The 21,017-nt window shown below is 46.8% G+C and overlaps 1 protein-coding gene across 3 annotated transcripts in view; it reads left to right on the top strand.

Moving 5' to 3' along the window:
- MASP1 (MBL associated serine protease 1) overlaps positions 1–20,085 on the top strand; it is a 61,358-nt gene extending 41,273 nt beyond the window's left edge. Inside the window, exons 10-15 of one of the 3 annotated variants that reach the window (XM_055308374.1) lie at positions 10,157–10,294; positions 11,699–11,812; positions 12,710–12,895; positions 14,669–14,736; positions 16,633–16,732; positions 17,366–20,085. In XM_055308374.1, coding sequence (XP_055164349.1) covers positions 10,157–10,294; positions 11,699–11,812; positions 12,710–12,895; positions 14,669–14,736; positions 16,633–16,732; positions 17,366–17,556 — 797 coding nt within the window. In that variant the 3' untranslated portion in view covers positions 17,557–20,085. Of the gene's footprint in view, positions 1–3,526; positions 6,027–10,156; positions 10,295–11,698; positions 11,813–12,709; positions 12,896–14,668; positions 14,737–16,632; positions 16,733–17,365 lie in introns of those variants that run through there. The other 2 variants (XM_055308373.1, XM_055308372.1) reach the window with 2 other exon arrangements.
- Positions 20,086–21,017: the final 932 nt, after the last annotated feature.

Raw genomic sequence — 21,017 nt, 5'->3', positions numbered from 1 at the left:
CTGACTGCTACAACCCCATGGTTCACCTACTGACCCTACTTTAAAATGAAAAAAGAATTCTGTGAATAGAAAGTGTCACTGTGAGTAGAGATTTGGGAGACATTTTGTGGATATTTGCTTTAGCATTAAAAGCATGGGTGATTTGTATTGCAATCATAGTACACACTTACATTCAAATCAACTTAACTAGAAAATTATAGCCTCAAATGCACACTGTAGGATGAAACAAATAATCCACACCAAAAAATTTAAGAGTCATGGCATAGTAATTTACACTTTTAATAAAAGCAAGAATAGTGGAATTGATTTAATTAATCAAACAGAATTCACTGAAAGATATAACCATTTAGGACAGCACTGAGGAGTGATGTAGGTCCTGTCTGCACATTCAGCAGAACAGCAGGAGCTCTGCAGTGTAGTTCTATGTTGGGTGGCATTTGTATTTTACTGAATTAGAGTGTTGGGTAAACTAAGATAGTGTATTATTTGAATGGTACATTTTAGTAACCCTCAATATCCCCTCAGTAAGCTTCTAGAGGTTAGATTTAGATGTCAAAATGGAAAGACTGTGGTGTTGTCTACCATTACCCTTAAGAACCAAAGAAAATGTTAGCATTCCATGTTGGCCATCACAATTGCTATGAGATCCTAGAGAAGGAGGCATTTACTGTGTGTGATAATCTGGGAATGGAGGGGTGAGGACTGGTTAGGAAGACTTCACTTGGGAGGGCTTTATGAAGCCTAATAAAGAACTTGAAGGAGGTGGAGCAGAAGAAAGGTCAGCCCACTCAAACTCTGCTGATCCCCATCATCTCATTTACTCTTAGCCCAGAGCACACCCTAGAGCATAGTTGGTGAACCCTCAGAGAAGATGGAATGCGGTGAACTGAAAAACCTAACTCCCACTTAGGGAGTTAAGATAAGAAGAGTTAGGTACCATGTGGGCCAAAGGAAACAGCATTTCAGCTGGATTCCATCCTAGGCAGCCATGCTACAACCTCTGGAAGGGGAAGAGGTATTGAGCTGGGAGTCAGGGGCTTGGGTCCTAGTCCATTTTCTTACTGTGATCTTTAGCAAGTAATCTCACCTCTCTGAGGCTAGGATCCCATACCTCAGAAGTGACAGAGCAGGACCAGGTGATCCATAACGTTCTATGACCCATGGTGGTCATTACCCTCTATATTTATACAAAGCATCTTAGATACAGGGAGTCATGAAATTCTTTTAATACCTGGTATTGGAAAGAACCATGGTTTACCATTGGACCATGCCAGAGATTTCTAAATTCTTTCCTCCTAAAACACCAAAATTGAACACAGAAGCAAGCTGGAATGGAGAAAGCGATTTTATCTAGCATCATAATATACACCTTCCAAGGAACCTTATTAGCCATATTTGCCCTTCATTTTACATGTGAGAAAAACAGAGGCTCAGTGAGGTGTAATGATTTGTCAAAGATTATCCACAAAGTTAGGGGCAGAGCTGGAAGCTGAAGCCAAGACTTTTTTTTTTTTTTTAATCAACACAAGCTAAGCCATTCCTGACTCTGATTATGTTTCATGCCATCCTCATGGACCCAGAATTCTAGAATATCACATTTTGTTTTAAGGGCCCTTCTTAGTACCTCCAGTGCTCAAGAGGCCAAATCTGGCTTCTTTCAAGAAGATTCCTTTGTTCCAGGAAAGACTGGATGGAGAATGGTAGCAGCCAAAAAAGAATGGCCTCATTTCGATGAGCTCTCTCAAGGCCTGTTGCATCATTCAACCTCTTGAAAGGACAAAAGCATATCAAGAAGAAAAACAGACTTTAGTGGAGAAAATGCAGCAAGAGCTAGAAGAAATGGGCTCTACTTCTGGCTCTGTCACTAATGTCTTTGAGTATGTCACTTGCCTTCTCTGAACCTCGATTTCTGCATCTGTAAATTAGTGGTTCTCCAAGCTTCCCCAGCTCTGACAGTGGAGAAAAACACCTCTCAGCGCTGGCTTTGTTGTAAGCATGGACTCAGCCACAGGCCCGGCTTTAACCAGATGAGGGCCTTTCAGCACTAAATGAACTATTGTGCAGGGCCAGTCACAGATCACTTTGAGATGTCACTCCATAGTCTGTGGCTTGTAGCTGAGAGTCTGGCCTTCAACTCTGAAAGACCAGGCCCCAAAAAGTTAGCAAAGGCCAGCTCACATCTGGCCTGGTGTGAATGACAGAGTGCTTAAGAATCATGTAAGAAGCCTTTGGCATCAGGAAGAAGAGCATCTGAAAAGCATTAGGTTGCTGAAAGCCTGACCTCTCAAAGTTGCCAAGAAAAGTCAAATGTTCCTTAGTCTTTAAAGGATCACTGAAAGTGTCCGGGACCAAAGATTATAGCCTGGCCACTTGCAACCAAAAGGAAGCCCACACTCACACCACGCTTACCTCCTAGGCCTAAGAACCTTGCTGGGAAGGCTCATGTAAGCTTGTTCTTAGCCAGCAGAGGAGTGGTACTGAAGACCCCCTGCTCATGGGCCAAAGGCATTTGGCTGCAGGAGGCTGGTGATGCATGTGCATGCTCGGGGTGCAACTCAGTGGAATGAAGCTTGATCAGACCTTTCTTCTTCCCCTGAAGGTACTACAGGGTTCCTGGGTGCAATGATGGGTGCCTCAGAGCTGGGCCTTTGCATCATTGCTTGTAGATCATGCCACCTTTTCCTAAACCTGGATGGCCTGGGCATGCACTCACAGCATGAGTCCTTTAGGCCAAAGAAGAAAAAGTTACAGAGTCCATGACCATGATTTGTATATGTAATGAGGAACTGTGAGATACAGGATAAGACATTGATCTTAGAATCTAGTTAAGCCCTCTTCTAATGCCCCTGTTAACTTCATAACCACGTGACCTTGGGCTAATTATTTAACCTATGGAAAGTTTTACTCACCATAAAATGGAGGTGGCCAGGGGAAATGAAATAAAAATTGAGGGAATTTGGAATTTGAAAGATCCACAGAGATCATACTGACCAACTGTCTCATTTAGCAGATCAAAAATTTAAGTCCAAATTTACTTACCCAGAGTCATATGGGACCTAGGAGAGAAAAGCCAGATCAAGGTCCCAGGTATCTCCCCGCCCAGTCCAGTGTTTGCTGTGACATGTTAGATAGTCTTTTAGTTTCCTTCCATCTCCCAAAGCCCATGATCTATGGTTTTTCTAAGTATCCCCTGCATGAGCCAATTCTGGAATATGAGATCATCCAGGCCAAAGTGTCCTTGACTGGAAATGATGCAGGATGGTGACGGCCCATGCATGAAGTGGTCTGGTCCATAGATGGCACTGGCTACAGAAGGGCCAGACCACACATAAGCCAACCAGAAAGACTTAGGTCAAAGGTAACACCTGTGTGGAACTCTCCCGGGCTTCCATGGCATTGTGATGTAGGGTAGGGTCTCATGGTGGCATAATCTACAGTGGCTGATATGTGAATTTCTTTCAGTGGCTCTTTTCATGTGGCTGATCTGACCAGTCTCTGTCTCTTCTTCCCATTCCCTCCTCCTTAGTGTGCGGTCAGCCCTCCCGCTCTCTGCCAAACCTGGTCAAGAGAATCATCGGGGGCCGGAATGCTGAGCCCGGCCTCTTTCCATGGCAGGCCCTGATAGTGGTGGAGGACACCTCGAGGGTGCCAAATGACAAGTGGTTTGGGAGTGGGGCCCTGCTCTCTGAGTCCTGGATCCTCACAGCAGCCCACGTGCTGCGCTCCCAGCGAAGAGACAACACAGTGACACCGGTCTCCAAGGAGCATGTCACCGTCTACCTGGGCCTGCATGATGTGCGGGACAAATCGGGGGCTGTCAACAGCTCAGCTGCACAAGTGGTGCTCCACCCGGACTTCAATATCCAGAACTACAACCATGACATAGCTCTGGTGCAGCTACGGGAGCCTGTGCCCCTCGGACCCCACGTCATGCCCATTTGCCTGCCAAGTCCTGAGCCTGAAGGCCCAGAGCCCCATATGCTGGGCTTGGTAGCTGGCTGGGGTATCTCCAATCCCAATGTGACAGTGGACGAGATCATCAGCAGTGGCACACGGACCTTGTCAGATGTCCTGCAGTATGTCAAGTTACCTGTGGTACCATATGCTGAATGTAAAACCAGCTACGAGTCCCGGTCAGGGAACTACAGCGTCACAGAGAACATGTTCTGTGCTGGCTACTACGAGGGCGGCAAGGACACGTGCCTCGGAGACAGTGGCGGGGCCTTTGTCATTCTGGATGACTTGAGCCAGCGCTGGGTGGCCCAAGGCCTGGTGTCCTGGGGGGGCCCTGAAGAATGTGGCAGCAAGCAGGTCTATGGGGTCTACACGAAGGTCTCCAACTATGTGGACTGGCTGTGGGAACAGATGGGCTCCCCACAAGGTCTGGGGGACCTCCAAGTGGAACGGTGAGCCGACTGACTTCCTCAGGGCCTACCTGCCCTCCCCTAGCCTGAGTGAGGCTATACACACACTTCCGATGGCACACTCCATGTTACTTACCAGACCAAATGGAATGGAACACACTGTTCCCATCCTCACTAGACAGCCCCTAGGGCTCTGAGAGGCAGCGGTGTGGTACAGGGAAAGGCTGCACGCAAGAGGCCTAAGTCCATGGCCCTGAGCAAGCCCCTTCCCCTCTATAGGCCTCACTCTCCCCAACAGTACAATGAGGGGGCTAGACCTCTGGCCAATCCCAGCACTCCTCTCCAGGAGTGCTTGACCTTGGTGGCCTTATGCACTCCTACTCACTTATCAAACCTTTCCGTCCCACTGTTAGTGTGCCGTACATGGACCTGATTGTTAGACAATCTTTCCTTATGTTGAGCTGAAAGCTAAGTCCATATATTTTCCCAGATTGGCCCTTGGCACAGACAAGTCTAGTCCCTTCTTGGGGGAAAGTGCTTAGGCTTTAGGAGACAGGGATCAGACCCCCCAAAGCCTGGGATCTAGTTTCCCAGCGGAATGTCTTGGGATACTTTTGTCCCTTGGATTTCTCTCCCAAAAGCTTCTTGTAGTCCAAGCCTCATCCCTGTGTTCTCTAGTAAAGGAAATCTCTCTATTAAAGGAAAAAGAGAAAGCTGGGAAGGTTTATGGTGACTAGGGGGAAGAGACTATCAGTGGGAGGTTCCTCATCCCTGATAAATTCCTATTGTCAATTCTGAACACATCATTTAGACTCATATGTCACTCTCCAATACCAGCTGACAACATGGGTGTCTACAGCTGCCACTCCAGACAATAGGAAGCAAGCTTCCAACTTTGAAGTGTATCATCTGAAAAGACAACCTGAACCCCAGCCTCAGACACAGAGACTCAACTGGATCCTTGGAAAAAGAGAAGGCCCACACCATGCCCCACTGTGTTTCTAGGCAGGAAAATGGAAGAAGGAGTGGGTTCAAGACATTGGAAGTAACCTGACCCCACCAGACTGCCCAGCATACTTGTAGTCTGAGCTCTTCAGAGAACCCACCTGGCATGGATGTTCAGAGTGACCCACTCCTCATGTTTCCAGAAGCGAGACAAGGGAAACAGAGACTTGCCCATGAAAGGCAATGAAAAGAGACACAGCCCAGAGTGCTGGGTTCTAGCCTCAGCAATGCCCCGAGCTGGCTGTATAACCTCTCACAAATCACACTCCCTTTGTGTAGGCCTGTTTCCCCATCTCTAAAAAGAAGACATTAGATCTCCTTCAGGGTCCTTCTATCTCTAGCATTCAGTCTTCTGATTGCCAGCAGCCTCTCTCTAGCCCTCACAGGCTGATTGTGTTCCTCCTCCCCAGAGCTTGCTCTTCTGGGGACTCTCCATCAGAGAAAGGCAGCCCCTGAGAGGGATTCCAAGAGAATGATTGGAAGGTGTCCACTTTTCGGTTCATGAAAGCACACTCCTTTGTCTATGAACAGTGCATGTAGAGGATACTGTATTTTGCATACTTTATAACATAAGCTTCACTACTCTGCAAGGCGCGTCTATGCTCTGTTTCTCTTGTCAGGGATTTAAGTGGAAATAAACTCTCTGTGGATAGCCAATAGCCTTCATTCTGGGGTTTGATTGTTGTTGGTGTTTGTTTATTTTGACTTTTTTTTAAAAAAATTTTTATTTATTCATTCATGAAAGACACAGAGAGGCAGAGACACAGACAGAGGAGAAGCAGGTTCCATGCAGGGAGCCCAATGTGGGACTCGATCCCGGGACTCCAGGACCATGCCCTGGGCCGAAGGCAGGTGCCAAACCGCTGAACCACCCAGGGATCCCTATTTTGACTTTTTGAAGAGAAACTGCCCCTTGTTAAGCTACTATCTCTCCCATTACAGAAAAGTCACAAATTTTGTCATCTGGGCATCATCCAAGAAAGGGTAATGAGGAATGGAGTTTATTATGGACATGTGTCCCCCCAGGCTACACGTGCCTTACTGAAGTGCCTGCCATTTCAGCCAAGACCTTGACTTCAAAGAGCCCAAACAAGCATGCAAGGCAGGGTCCCATGCATTTAGGTCTCACACAGGTGAAAGCAGAGAAGTGTCATAAGAGGAGTAGAGGTTGTGGCACCGCAGGGGCTTAAAGGTGAGAGAGAGGCACAGGACTGAAGGGGATCTCAAGAGCTTTGCAGAGAGGCTGCAGAGAATGTACCAGGAGACAGGAGAGAAGCCAGGGTGGATGAAGATCAAGCAGGGAAGCGTGTATAAGTGGAGCAGGAGCGGTGGAGAATCGGGGCGAATGGAAAGAGTCTTGAAGGCCATACTATGTTCACGCTCTGTCCTGTAACCAGTGATTCTCTAATTGGGAGTATATCACAATCCCCTGGAATGCTCATTAGAAATGCAGATTCCTGGGTCTCATCCACAGGGAATTCTGAATGGGCAGACCTGAAGATGGGCAGCAGGATGTGAGAAGTGGGGGAAAGCTGCTGCAGGCACTCTGGAGAGAGACGATGAGAACCCACCAGACTTAGGGCTAAGGGGGAGTGGGCACAGGGGGAGTTTAAAACATCCAAGTAGTGCATTCAGCAGAGCTTGGTGTATAGACATCATATGAAAGGGTGCAGGTGTGGGGAGGCGAGGGGAGCTGGTGGTGCACAGCTAACCTGTTAGTGAGGCCTCTCCATGGATGTCCTCGTGGTTTACCTTTGTTTGGGGTTCATATTATCATTGAAACATCATGTTTTTTACACTATTGAAAACTAAAAGAATCCCAAATTATGCTTGACGTTTTATATGTAGCTGGTCTTGAGGATTAGCCTGTCTTATGTCTTGAGTTCTACTATGTTTCAGATTTTTCCTTTCTAGATATTAGGATTTTGTGTAAAGATGTATGGAGACACTGAGGTATCATGAGGCTACATGGCTACATGGAAAGCACCCTATGACATGGGATGGAGGAAATATATTACTCTCTGCTTCTCTGGTGATTTTTTACCAGCTTAGGGGCTGATTGAATATGGAGGTTAAAAAAAACAGAGGCAAAAGGAGTGCAGTCTATGTGGGCATTCTCAGACATCTGGAATGTCAGAGGGGAGAAGATCATGAGCAATCCAGGGGGAGATGTAAGGAAGGAATAAGCAAGAAAGGAATCGCTCAGAGGACAGGGAAGTTCAGAGACATGGATTTGAAATCAGGATATACAGAGGTGGTAGGGTGGCACAGGAGGAGACTGGTAGTATCTACCAAAAGTGTGCAGAAGAGAGGGCCAAGTACTGCTCAAGGGTATTTCAGCATGGAAGGCGTGGAGAGAAGAGAAACCCCAGGAAGGACACCAAAAAGAAAGGTCAGAAATACAGGAAGAGAAGTGCTTCAGAAGCCAAGGAGGGAGCATCAGGAGGGCTTAAGTAGTCAAGAGTGCCAATGCCAGGACACTCTGAAGAACAGTCCTCTGTCAGGACATTCCCCAGGGACAAGAATCCAGCCTCTATTGTCAACTCTGAGAGGATCCAGGAAGCAGGCCGCCTGCTGTGTTTAAAGTCTCCAGCTCTCCCTCCCTCTCTCCTCCTCCTCCTCCTCTCCCTCCTCCTCCTTCTTTCTTCTTCCCTCCTCTTCTTCCCCCCTTCCCCTTCTCTTCCCTTTCTTCCCCCTCCTCCTCCCCCCTTCTTCTTTCTTCTCCCCTCCTCCTTCTCCTCCTCTCACTCCTTCTCCCACTTTCTTCTCTCTCTTCCCTCTCTCCCTCCCTCTCTCCTTTCCCCACTTTGTCTCCAGACTTCTCCTAGGTTTTATCTCTCTCCTGAAGCAGGAAACTATCCTTACATCCTCTTTTCTCTATGACTTAATATAAAAATCATGTGATTATGTGCTTAGTTCTCTGGGTTTTGGCTCCTTGAAACATACAAATCTTTTACCACAATCCCTGACTCTTCAAAAAAAAAATGTGCACTTCCAACTTTGGTTTCTGCTTTGCTCTTTCAAAATTTAAAGTTGCATCCAGCCTCACCTAAAACAATGGATACTCCAGCTTTAATAATAGGGAGCCAGAGGGCAAGGGGGAATTCCTGGAGATGAAGAATACATGAGAGAAAAATTCAAATAGTATCTTCCTACACATGTAAATATCACTGTTGATGTCCCACGTATGGGCCCAGAGCCATTCTACCTCCATCTATGATTGTGGATCTATTAAATATCCAAATAGCTACTTTATTTCCAAGTGTGTGCAGAGCCGGCACTTCCTTCTTCCAAATCCACTTCCAAAGGAGAGGGAAGGATGTGGAGATTGAGTGTCAACTCCTCTTTCCAGAAGCTTGGACATGGAAAGGAGGAGAGGGAAAGACTACAAAATGGATGAGAAGCCAGGAAAGTGGAAGCATGGTATTTAGGGTAAGAAGACTTGGCTATGTTTTAAAGGTGTAGGCAAAGGAGAGATTCAAGATACTGCAGAGGGGTGAGAATCCCCCAAGCCAGGTCCCCAGGAGTGTGAAACTGAGGAGAACCAGAGTCCAGAATTACTTCTGAAGAGAAAAAAGTTTACAGGGGGGCAGATGGAGAGAGGATGCTTGAGGGAGTTCCAGTCCAGTGGGCTCTGAGATTCTACTGAGAATGGGTACAGGACACTAGCAGGCAGTAGCCAAGGGCATGTAGAATGAAGCTACTAGGAGATGCTAAAGATGCATCCTTGCCCTACCCAGCAGCTTGGTGATAGCTACAAAGAAAGCAGATGGCTACCTGGATCCAGCTTAGGGTATGAGTGCTCTGGGAAGTCACATAGGTAAGAGTTAGTGGTCCTGGCCAGGGTAGGAAAAGCTCAGAAGTCAGGAGGCCTAGAATTAGAGCTTCACCACTAACTCATAGGGTAACTTTTGGCAAGTTTATCCTTTCGTAGGGCCTCAGTTTCCTTAGCTGTACAATGAGAGGGATGAACTAGATGGTCTCCAAAGGCTGTTCAGCTGTAAGGTGCTGTGCGTCAGTGGAAACAAGATGGAGCAGGAAGACACTTGTAGGGGTCTTCAACCCCCCAAGACCCTGAAGAAGGACTTCTCTGTGGGTAGAGCATGAAAAGTCTTTATTAGAACTTTTTCATTCGTGTGAAAGAAACCCAATACAAACAGCTTACGGAAGGGAGAGAGAGAGAGAGAGAGAGGATTATAGGATTATAGGCTCACATAGCTGAAAAGCCCATATCACAAGGCTTCAGGATGGTTAGATCAAGGAGTTCAAATATCAGGATACAATCTCCCTCTTGCTTCACTCTTCATCATCGAGACCTACTTTTTTCCACTACTAGCATCATTCTCAGAAGACTCCCCATGAAGTGATCATTGACAGATCTTGGCTTATCGTCACCAGTTTAGCAACCCCAACAGAGAAACACCTTCTCTTTTCTAATATGTTTAGCAAAATTCCCAAGGCAGACCTTCAGGGGCTGCCTGGGATTACATTCCCATCTCTGAGCAATTGTTGTCCCCAGAGGATGAGGATTTAATTTATCAGGTCTCAGTCACTTTCCTACCTCTAGAATCAGAGGTAAGATTATTCCACCTCAGGACATAAGGACTAAGAATGGAGGAAGAGTGGATCCCAGAGAAAAACTGGGGTGCTGTTACTTAAAAGAGCAATGAATGCTGAGAAGAAATCAAAAATAATAGATGTTCCTAAGGGAGGGTACTGAGCTGGTAGCTCTGGCAAAGAGCAAGACAAACCAGAGTGTGATCTGTCCCTCCGTCCTTTGACTGCAGTGTGTGGGGTCCCCAAGTTCTCCCGGAAGCTGATGGCCAGGATCGTCAATGGACGCCCAGCCCAGAAAGGAATCACCCCCTGGATTGCCATGCTGTCATACCCAAATGAGCAGCCCTTCTGTGGGGGGTCCCTTCTAGGTAAGGAGATATGGAAAGGATGGGGAACCCAGGATTAGTGGGCAGGGTGAAACCCAAAGAATACAACCATCTTCTTTGAGACTGACCAAGATTTCTTCATCCAGAATCACTCTCCACACTAGTAGTGAGACCCAGAAGGACAGTGTGGTAGGAAGAGCCCTTACATGGAGCTAGAAGACATGTGTTTCTGCTCTAGTTGCTCCTTCATCAACAAACATGTGTGAAATCCTGGTCAGTCTCAGGCACTGGGAAGGACTAAGTTGAGGAATTAGACCCTGAAACATTGATCACAAGGCACTTACATGAGGCTCAAAGTCAAGGTGTACCAGGGCTGTGGGACCAGAGAGAACCAGAAAACTCACCCTGGAGAAGTCAGGGAAGAGACACTTACAAAAGCCCTGAATACCATCTAAGGAATTTAAATCTATCCTGAAGGCTGCTGCAGATCTATAAGGCTGTTCTCCCCAGGGGGAACAACAGGTTCCAAAGAGAGTAAATCCTAAAGCCAGGATTTCAGTGAGGTGGCTATTGCAATTGTGGAGAGGGAAGTCATTAACCTCAGAATAAGGACAGGGGACAAGGGATGGCAGTAAGGCAGATTCAAAAGCATTAGGAAATAAGATTGTCAGGATTTTGCAATGGAGAGAGTGTGGGTGGGAGTGGGAGCGAGGGTGGGAAAGAAATGGCTGATGGCTCTTCCTGCCACAGTTTGGCCCTGATGATCAAAGGGCCATCCCAGTTCTGACATCATAGGAAAAATTAATAGCAACCTAGAGCCCCTGGACAGTTCTTGGTCTCATTTCATCACTGAGGAAGAAGGCCACATGCATCCACATCTGCCTGGGCAGCCCCCATACTGCCAGCCTCACCTCTCACTGACTGCCCTCCCCAGCAGTGGAGTCAGGTGAGGACAGCCCCAAGCTAGATCAGTGTTTTTCAAACTTTAATGTGAATAGGGATTACTTGAGGGTCTTGTTAAAATCGTCAGATTTTACTACTGAATACAGATTCTATTTTGGTAGATCTGAGGTAGAGCCTGAGACTCTGGATTTCTAAAAAGTTCCCAAATGAGGCTGCTCCTGCTGGTCCAGGATCACAAGTCCTGAATGGTGGCAAGTAAGCCCAAGGTTTTCTGTGGACCCACCTTGGGCTATCTGGAGCTCACCAAGCCCATAGGTTTAAGGGAGCCCTAAAACCCTGTTTAAGATGTTCAGTCTTGGCCTCTTGGTTAGAATAGGCAGATGAAATCACAGATTTAACTCCTCACCTTCAGATTAGGGTCATATGAGTGTCTGATGTGGGGCTCTGAAATGCAATGGAAAGGAATACTGTGCAGTAGTCTGAAGCAATGGGAGGCAGGACAGGGCAATGCACAGCAGTTCATATGTTTAATTCTGTTCTCAGGCTCTAGCTGGATCGTGACTGCAGCTCACTGCCTCCACCAGTCACTCGATTCAGAATACCCAGCCCTACATGACTCAGACCTGCTCAGACCTTCTGACCTCAAAGTCATCATGGGTGAGAGAGGGGCAGCCTGAAGTCAGTAGTGATTCTGGGCATGAGGTGTGTCCACTCACTCATTTATCAGGGCAGGACCCTTGGGATGAAGAATGAACCGGAGTTGAGGGGCCTGAGTCCAAGCCCAAGGCTATGATTTTCAGGCGGCAAGACCACGAGCAAGTCACTGAAGTCTAGGCCTCCGTTTCTATAATAGTAAAATAAAAGCCCAGTCTAGATAATTCTAAAAACACATCAGGCCTCTATGAATCCATGGTTTCAAGTAAGTCATCTCCAGACAATCCAAGCTTACCTTCTCTTTTATGAATTCTAGACCATCAGCTGATTCAGTTTGATTCAGCATGTACCTTTGGTTCGGCCTACTGACACTAGGCCAGGATCTAAGAACATACTATAATTAAGACCTAGTCCCTGCCCCCAAGGAACTTACAGCTTAATAAAGGAATAAAATATGATCACAGAGACCTCTAGTATTATCAGATAGGAAGCAGTAAGTTCTATAGGAGAGGAACAGATAAGGTGCCATTGGGAATTCACAAGAAAGAGACTTCTAACTGAAGAATCTGACTCAGGAATCATAAAGACTTCATGGAGGAGGGAACACATGACCCAGGCACTGAAATGTGATGATATGGTTTGAACACATGGCAATGAGCATCAGAATGAGTATTATAAGGCAATGGGAACAGCTTAAGAAGAAAGACAGAGGTGGGAACCCATGAGAATACTTGGGGAAGGGCACGTAGGGTGGGATGGTTAGGAAAAGGGGAGCGAGGGGCAGCAAAGGGACAAGGCTGAAAACAGCCTGGATGGGACAAGGGGCAATAGGGAACAAGGGGTGATCTCACCTTCCGTGCCTGCATTATCCCCACGCCTCATACGCCTTCTCTTACCCAGGCAAGCATTGGAGGCGCCGGTCAGATGGGAATGAACAGCATCTCAGGGTCAAACGCATCTTCCTCCATCCTCTGTATGACCCCAACACATTTGAGAATGACGTGGCTCTGGTGGAGCTGTTGGAGAGCCCGGTGCTGAATGACTTTGTGATGCCCATCTGTCTGCCTGAGGAGCCCCCAGAGGAAGGTACTCTGCCCCAACCACCCTCATCCCATGTCTGCAGAGCAGCAGGTGCCTCCACAGGGACTTCTCCAGCACTGGTGAGGCTCTGGTGCCAACCGAGCCAGCTGACAGTGTCTGCGTGATCCCCCAGCTGCCTCCCCTCAAAGAGCTAGGTCAGAACTGGTTAAGGGCAGTGCACAGTAGAGACGAGGCTTGGTCAGTGCTGTCAATACTGAATGAGTCAGGGTCCAGATGAGAAAACAGAGACCAGACTAGTTATTGCAAGAGAGAGAATTTAATACAGGGCATTGGAGGACTAGGGCAATAAAGGGGATGCTAACATAATGCATAGCACCTGCAGGAAAGAACCACCTTTCCTGGAGCTAGGGGGACACAGGGGAAGAGGGTGGAGTCACAGAATCTAGAAATTAGAAAAGGGACTCAGAAGCCTGCAGAGGGGCCCCGTGCTAATATGCTGGGGGAATAGCTGGGACTCGGCCCCAGGGCTACGGCAATGCCAAAAGGAACAGCAAACCTTCCTGGAAACGCCTCCTATTTTGGGGAACCCTCACCCTCCCCGATGAAGCAGAACTGCTACTGCAGAGTCTCATCTGCAGCATCACAAAGCAGAGCAAAAGAGTAAGTCTGGAGATGAGGGACAATAGCTAAATCACCAGCACAGGTTCAAAACCCCATGAACTGTCACTTCCCAATTGGGTGATGTGGAGGCAGTGTTCAAACCTCAAGTCCTTTACCTGTACACTGAGGATAACACCCCATAGGGTGGCTGTGATATTTAAGTAAAATAATACACTCAAATATATCAGCTTCCTTTTCATCTTGTTCTAAATTCAGTGGTGCTGTGTTGGAGCTAACCTTCTTGTGTTCAAACAAGTTACAGAAAATGGCTCAATAGAACCAAGCCAATAAGAAAGGCAAAGGTATGGTTCTAATTTATCAGGTGCTATGTGCCCACCATATGCCAGTTGTTGCTCTGCTTTCATTAATTTATTTACTATGTATAAAAGCCTTGTGAAAAACGATACTGTAGTCCCATTTTCCAGATGAGAAAACTGAGGCCTAGCAACATGAAGTGACTTACCCAAGATACAACTTGGAAGAAGCATAGCTGGGGCTAGAAGCCAGGTTTACCTACTTTAACATTCAATGCTGTTTTCAATAGCCAGACTCTTTTTCAAATGAAGAAATGATTGCTCCATCAGTGCTCAGCCCAATTCCACATTTGTCCCAACAGCTGCCAACTTCACAGACTTCTAGGATATCTAAAAGGATATCTTCTTTAGCTGGAAGAAGGTTTTAGAGAATATCAAATCGAGCCTCTTCTTTTCTGTTTTATGGACAGGGAAGCAGAGGCTCAGCAGAGGAGGGAGGAGTGGGGCCTCACCAAAGCAGCACAGCACATTGTGAACTAAGCTGAACCTTTACATTTTTCACAATTACTGACTGAGCACCTCCTATGTGCCAGCACTACCAGTAGGCGCGGGGATACAGCAGTGGTGAGATAGCTGAGACTCCTCCCTTCGTGGAGCCTAGGTTCTGTGCTGGAGCGGAGTGCGAGGTAATGGACAACAAATCAACCTAGAAACAAAAGTCCAAACCTCTGTTGCAGGTAAGGTCCAGCCCAGCGGTCCTCCTCCCACCATGCTGCCTTTCTCTCAGTGGAGGGGGGTGAGATTTCGTCCTTCCTTCACAGGCAGAGAGTGATGGAGCAAGATGCAACCCTCTGAAAACCCCACAGATGGCCACTCTTCTCTCACTCTGTCTTCTTTCCTCCAGGGGCCATTGTCATCGTCAGTGGCTGGGGGAAGCAGTTCTTGCAAAGGTTCCCAGAGACCCTGATGGAGGTGAAGTTCAATTTATGTCCTATAGAGAGCGATGTGTCTGCCCTGCATCCACCCTCTTGCTCCATGCTGCTTCTCAGGGATTCAGAGTCTTGGGCACGGGGGTGGGTGAAAGAGAGACACCAGGGGCCCCAACTCACCTCCAAAGATCACTGGGACTTTGAATCCCAACAAGCTTGGTCTGCTCAACGTGGGGCTCTATCTCTAAACATTGTTCAATGTTTCTATAGTATATTAAAGGCTCAGGTGATGGAAATTCTTCCAAAAAACAGCAGGCTTGGCTGCCCCAGAAGGTGATCCATCTGTATACCATAAGGATTCACATACTGGAGTAACCAAGAATGAGCTAAAGAATGGCCTCCTGAGAGCTACAGTTCTCGCAGTAACGAACTTGATGGTTGCATTTACAAGTTCACATTTACATCATTTCATAAAGGAATACTGCACTGGAAGTAAGGAGCCGTGGCTCCAAGTACTGGCTCCTACAAACTTGCTGGGTGATCTTAGGTCCTTTGTCTCTCTAGAGCCTTGTATAGTATCTCAAGCTGCAAAGTTAAGGGTGATGCTAGCTAGGTGTCCCCCAAGAGCTGCCTGGCTCTGACATGACTGGGGTTGGTAACTATCACAGCTAATTTCTGCATCCTTCAACATGTTATTTTCACATACTTTAAAATTTGGGATTTGTGACAACCATTCACCCCTCCCTTCATTAGCTCCCAGGTATTTATTCGGTGCCTCCCATGTACCAGACCTTGTGCTAGCCACTAGGTATCTAGGTATGCTGGGAGAGGGGGTGACACATTGGGTCCCCCGCCTCCTTGTGCTGATAGTCAAGTGAGAAGGACAAAAGGAGTCAGCAACATGATAAATGTGATGAGGAAGAAGTGCGGGAAGCTCCAAAATATATAACAGGAAATCCAACCTCGTTTTCGGGTCCAGAAGGACTCCCCAAAGGAAATGACACTTGATCAGTTCCTGAACGATAAACAGAGGTGAAGCCGGCACTTGGTGGTTTGCTGAGAATATGTGCTCATGACCACCCTGCCCTGACTCTCTCCTCCCACCTATCTGGGAAGGCCGTGGCCCAGGAGGGACCTAAAGAGTGAGGTTCAACAGAAGCTAAACTTTTGGGGCATGTGATTCATTCAGTTCTTGGTTTGGGTAAATGAGACTCACGTGTTTCCCCATTTTGTTCCAGACTTCTACTCCGACATTTACCCCCAGGCCCCAAGAGCGATAATAATCACGATGTCTTTATATATAAAAAATATATCTTTTTCCCTGAGTATTGACTATATTCCAAGCTATGTAAGTAGAAGTGTCTAAAAGCTCATACTATAGTGAGGGAGAAAGTAAGTAAATGCCTGCTGTAAGGTGAGCAGAGTAACCCCTACGGTACTTAACATTTCTACAGCGCTTGTAGTTTACAAGGCATCTCTCAGTCATCTCCTCTGTACCATTGCATGTGTTTAGTGTGTCAAATATTGTGACTTCCATTCTTCAGATGAGGAAGCAGTCTCAGAGGTCTAAAAGGCAGTAATTACACTAAGTGCCACAGGTCCCGCAGCCAGCATTTGTAGGAATGTGGGGAAAGAAGACTGACCATAGGTTTTGTATACATTCCCACATTTGAAATCATGAATGTGCTTGGCAAATACTACCTCCATTCTACAAATGAGAACACTGAGGCCCAGAAAAGGCAAAAAACCTGCTCAAGGTCACACCGCAAGTTCATAACTGAGACTGTAGCCCACCATGAATCTCCTGGCTCTTTAGTGTTTCTTCACCTGCACCATAGGGTACTTTCTGAGACCAGGTCTAAGGAGCCAGTTCTAGGGGTGTCAGAGCAGAGGGACTCCTCAGCCAGGGGTGGAGATAAGTGGTAACCTTATTTTCCAGATCGAAATCCCAATTGTGGACCACCACACCTGCCAAGAGGCCTATGCCCCTCTGAGGAAGAAAGTGACCAGGGACATGATCTGTGCTGGAGAGAAGGAAGGTAAGTCAAGAAGGAAGGTACCTGGGTGGCTCAATGGTTGAGCATCTGCCTTTGGCTCAGGGCATGATCCCGGGGTCCTAGGATCGAGTCCCACATCACGCTCCATGCAGGGAGCTTGCTTCTCACTCTGCCTGTGTCTCCCCCCACTCCCACCCCCCGCCCTCTGTCTCTCATGGATAAATAAGTAAATAAAATTTTTTTAAAAAGAGAGAGAAAGGCGTACAACAGGGCACCACCAGCAAGCACTGGAAGGGCTGGAGACCCTCCAGTCTGGAAGTCTGAATGAAGGAGGAGTCAGAGGAGAGGAAGGAGGAAGGTCAGAGAGGAAGGATTCCACCGGGAATTCCCCTGCATCAGAGAAAGGAGCGCTAAGGAATTCCCATCATTCCCTTCTCCAAGCCCGAGTTTTTCCCTCTAAAAGAAAAGTCCCGAACCTTCCCGCACTTTCTGAAATTGCTGAGCTCTGAGGAGGCTGGACCGAACCACTCTCAGCCCAGGTTTGGGACACATGGTCTATTGCTCCCCCTCGCGTCCGATTCTCTGAACTACAAGTCAGGTGTAGGGAAAGGGAGGTTCTTTTGGATTTGGGGCTAAGAAAGGGGACAATTTAACCCGCATCTCCTCTTCGTCTAGGGGGGAAGGACGCCTGTGCCGGTGACTCTGGAGGCCCCATGGTGACCCTGGACAAGGAGAGAGGCCAGTGGTACCTGGTGGGCACAGTGTCCTGGGGCGAGGACTGTGGAAAGAAGGACCGCTACGGGGTATATTCCTACATCTACCACAATAAGGACTGGATCCAGAGGGTCACCAGGATGAGGAACTGAATTCAATTCCCCACCCCTCCCACCATCATCCATGGTCAATCAGCAGCACAGGATAATTCTCTGATGCAGGACGTCCCTCACCCTGACCCACTTCATTTAGCCCATCTTCACTGCCAATAAAGGGGGCATCTCAGCCCACCCAGTAGTTGAGTGATCAGCACGTAAGGCTGAATCCAGGCCCAGTGACTAACTAGCTTTGCATCACTGGGCAAGTGACTTTACCTCTGAACCCCTTTCTTCCTCCATATTATGGAAATGGCATATCTTACCTACCTCGTAAACGTCTGATGAGGATCAAATTAATTAATATATACATGGAACTTACAGTATAGACATAACCTAATGCTCAATAAACATGACTTAACAAAAAGTCATTGTGTTTACAAGGCAGACGAAGTTCTTACAAATTCCACTGGGTCTTAGGGCTGATCAGTATGCACCCTTCCCCTCAACCTTGACCATCTCCTTCATCTGCCTGCAAATATCCTATGCTTCTTTGCTATGATGCACTTTTTTTTTCCTGTCCCAATCCCCGTTCTCATAAAAAAGCAGAGACAAAATTCTTTGTCCTAGAGCATGTGCCATAGCAACATGCTTATGAATGTGAGCTGGACACCAAACTGTGAGAGTGCCTGAGAGAAGCAGGATGAGAATGAGGGAGGGATCAGGAACAGTGGCTAGGAAGTCAGATGCCAGGTTCTAGAACTAGCTCTGCTCTCAGCTCCCATGTGACTCTATGCAAGACAGTCTAGAATCCAACGAAGACATTTTGTCCTGATGAGATGAGTAAAGTATGAGTAACCAAAAGACAAAAATTACCTTAAGGTTCGATAGGGCTTTGCTGCAGACCCAATACTACATCTGCTGCAATGCTCACCCCACACCCACTCTGTCCACCAGGCCCTGGTTCCCAAGAGTTTAGCCCAGCAAAGTGTTAGTCAAGGCAACTTCCCTCATTCCTAGCAGAGCATCTGCTCCTTCCCTTTCTGGGAACCTGGGAACCAGGCCCCTGCACTCTCCTCCTTATGTCCACAGCTGACTCCACTGATTCTTCACTTCTGTCCCTCACCCTTAATGCCACAGCCCTGCAGGGTCATAAGCATTTCCCAGGCAGAGTGCCTCTTCCCTCCTAGAGCCACCTCCTCTCTCAAGAAGCTTCCAGAGACCTCATCCCTTCCAGAGCTCTAAGATTTAGACCCTTCAAGAGATCAGAAGCCCCAAGTTCCTGTCCTCTGTTCTGTCAAAATCAGTCTTCATGGGACAGTTCAGTCCTTTACCTGCACTACAGCTAGGGGAATCATTCAGGATCTCTTGCTGGAGGAAGAGGGGTGAGGGGTGAGAACTCATGGACTAAGCCCTAGTCTGAATGCTGAGGGGTAAGAACTCATGGACTAAGGCATAGTCTAAATGCTCAGGGATAGCTATTGACATCCTGCTTCTGGTTCCATGAGCAAGACATCGAACCTCTTGGTGCCCTACAGTCTGTGGTGTAAAGATGATAGTAGGTACCCAACTTTATCAGATATATGTCAAGCAAGCTGGAGCTCTATCTCAGACACCAAAGAATTGCAATGCAAAATTTTGGGGTTGCTCTAAGACACTCCAAAACCCCATTTCACAGCACTGCCTAGGTACTCCCATGTGATAGGCTGGGCTGACTAATATGGAGAATACCAAGATGAGGGAAGCATGGTTCATGCCTTCCAGGATCTCCTACAGGAAGAACTGACACATATGCAAGTGACTACCATGAACAGAATGAACTCTGCTAAGTGCTATCCTTGGGAGCAACATGGAGCCAAAAGAATGGCCACTCTGGTGTGGAAACATTGGAATAGGGGTCATCGGGAAGATATCCCAGGGGAGATGGTGTTGGCGCTAACCATTGAGAAGGGTGGGCATTTCCACAGGTAAGACAGGTGGAAGGAGGACAAGAGTAAATGTCCACTCAGGTTTTCCTCAGATTACACTAGTTTCTCTCACAAAAATGACATGTTTACTAGTCCACTATTCTGATTCTGGGATCAGACCCAATATCTGAAAATCAGACAACTACAGGACTTCAATTTGTGTAAAAATCCTGACTTCTGGTTGCACCCAATTCATCTTGTTTATTTTCCCAACTACAATTTTTTTATTTTTTTTTATTGGAGTTCAATTTGCCAACATATAGCATAACACCCAGTGCTCATCTACAATTTTATCCTTATTCTGAGGAAATGGCTAAATGCATTGTGGAACTTCAGCTCACCCTTGTCAGCAAGCATTTATTAGATATATCAGCCCTTGCAGTTCTGCAAAGGTTCAAGAAACCCAGATTTCTCAGAGTCATAGAATCACAGAGGCTTGGAGTGTCTATTAGGACCGTCTTATCTAGAGGCAGGAAACTCATTACCTCCAAATGCAGCTCATCCCAACTTCAAAATGTGCTGCCTCTTAGATCGCCTATTCTATGAAATAAAAATCCACCTGCCTGGAATATAGTTTGTATATCTAAAGCTGTGATTCCATAACATGAATGTTGTTATTAGCAATAATGATCATGCCAATTTCATTAGCAACAGAAGCTATTGTTCTTGTGAGTAACTACACATTTGTTCCAATAAACATCTGCATTGAGTCAAAGCATTCTGTTTGGCTTGTATGTTTTTCATGCACTGATGATTCTGGTAAGTTGTGTTTTCATTTATCAACATTTCTCTGAATCTGATTAGTATCACTGTACCATGAAAAGAGATGGGAGGAAGATTGGATTGTCAATACAATAGCATGTCTTAGGTTTCTCGGATCAGTTCCAATTAAACACCTTGTCCTATTGTTCCTATCAATTACCAAAATATCCCAGGATGCCAATCTTTCAGCACCCAAGTTACATTTCTTTTTTTAAGAATTTATTTATTTATTCATGAGAGACACAAAGAAAGAGGCAGAGACATACGCAGAGGGAGAAGCAGGCTCTCCATGGGGAGCCTGATGTGGAACTTGATCCTAGGACGCTGGGATCATGACCTGAGCCAAAGGCAGGGGTTCAACCCCTGAGCCACCCAGGCACCCCCCAAGTCACATTCCTTGATTGTCATCTATACCCAGAATAGGAAAAAAAACCATATTTTTGGATCATGTGTTCAATTGTTTGGTTCAGAAAATATGGCACCGTGTCTATGAATGTCCTGCTCTAGATTGTAATATGTATTTTTCTTTGCTATGAGTTAATCTTGTTCCCTGATGGCAAGAAATCAAAGAATCACCACCAACAAGAGGCCCTTCAAGCAAAGGTAACTAGGATCAGGGAGGGGAAAACTATAGCAATCATGTGACAGAAATGGTGGCCAATCTGGGTCTAGAAGAGGTGTTAAAACAAGAGACAGGTTCTAGTGCAGCATAGGTTGACTCTCATCCACGTAATTTCTCCACCTAGTAACTGGCAGAAAAATCTTTGCCCCACCTCTGTCTGAGTGTTG

Source organism: Nyctereutes procyonoides, unplaced genomic scaffold (genome assembly GCF_905146905.1).
Source record: "Nyctereutes procyonoides isolate TBG_1078 unplaced genomic scaffold, NYPRO_anot_genome, whole genome shotgun sequence".
NCBI lineage: Eukaryota > Metazoa > Chordata > Mammalia > Carnivora > Canidae > Nyctereutes > Nyctereutes procyonoides.
The sequence above is the reverse complement of the archived record's forward strand: the minus strand, read 5'-3'. Positions and strand labels throughout refer to the sequence as shown.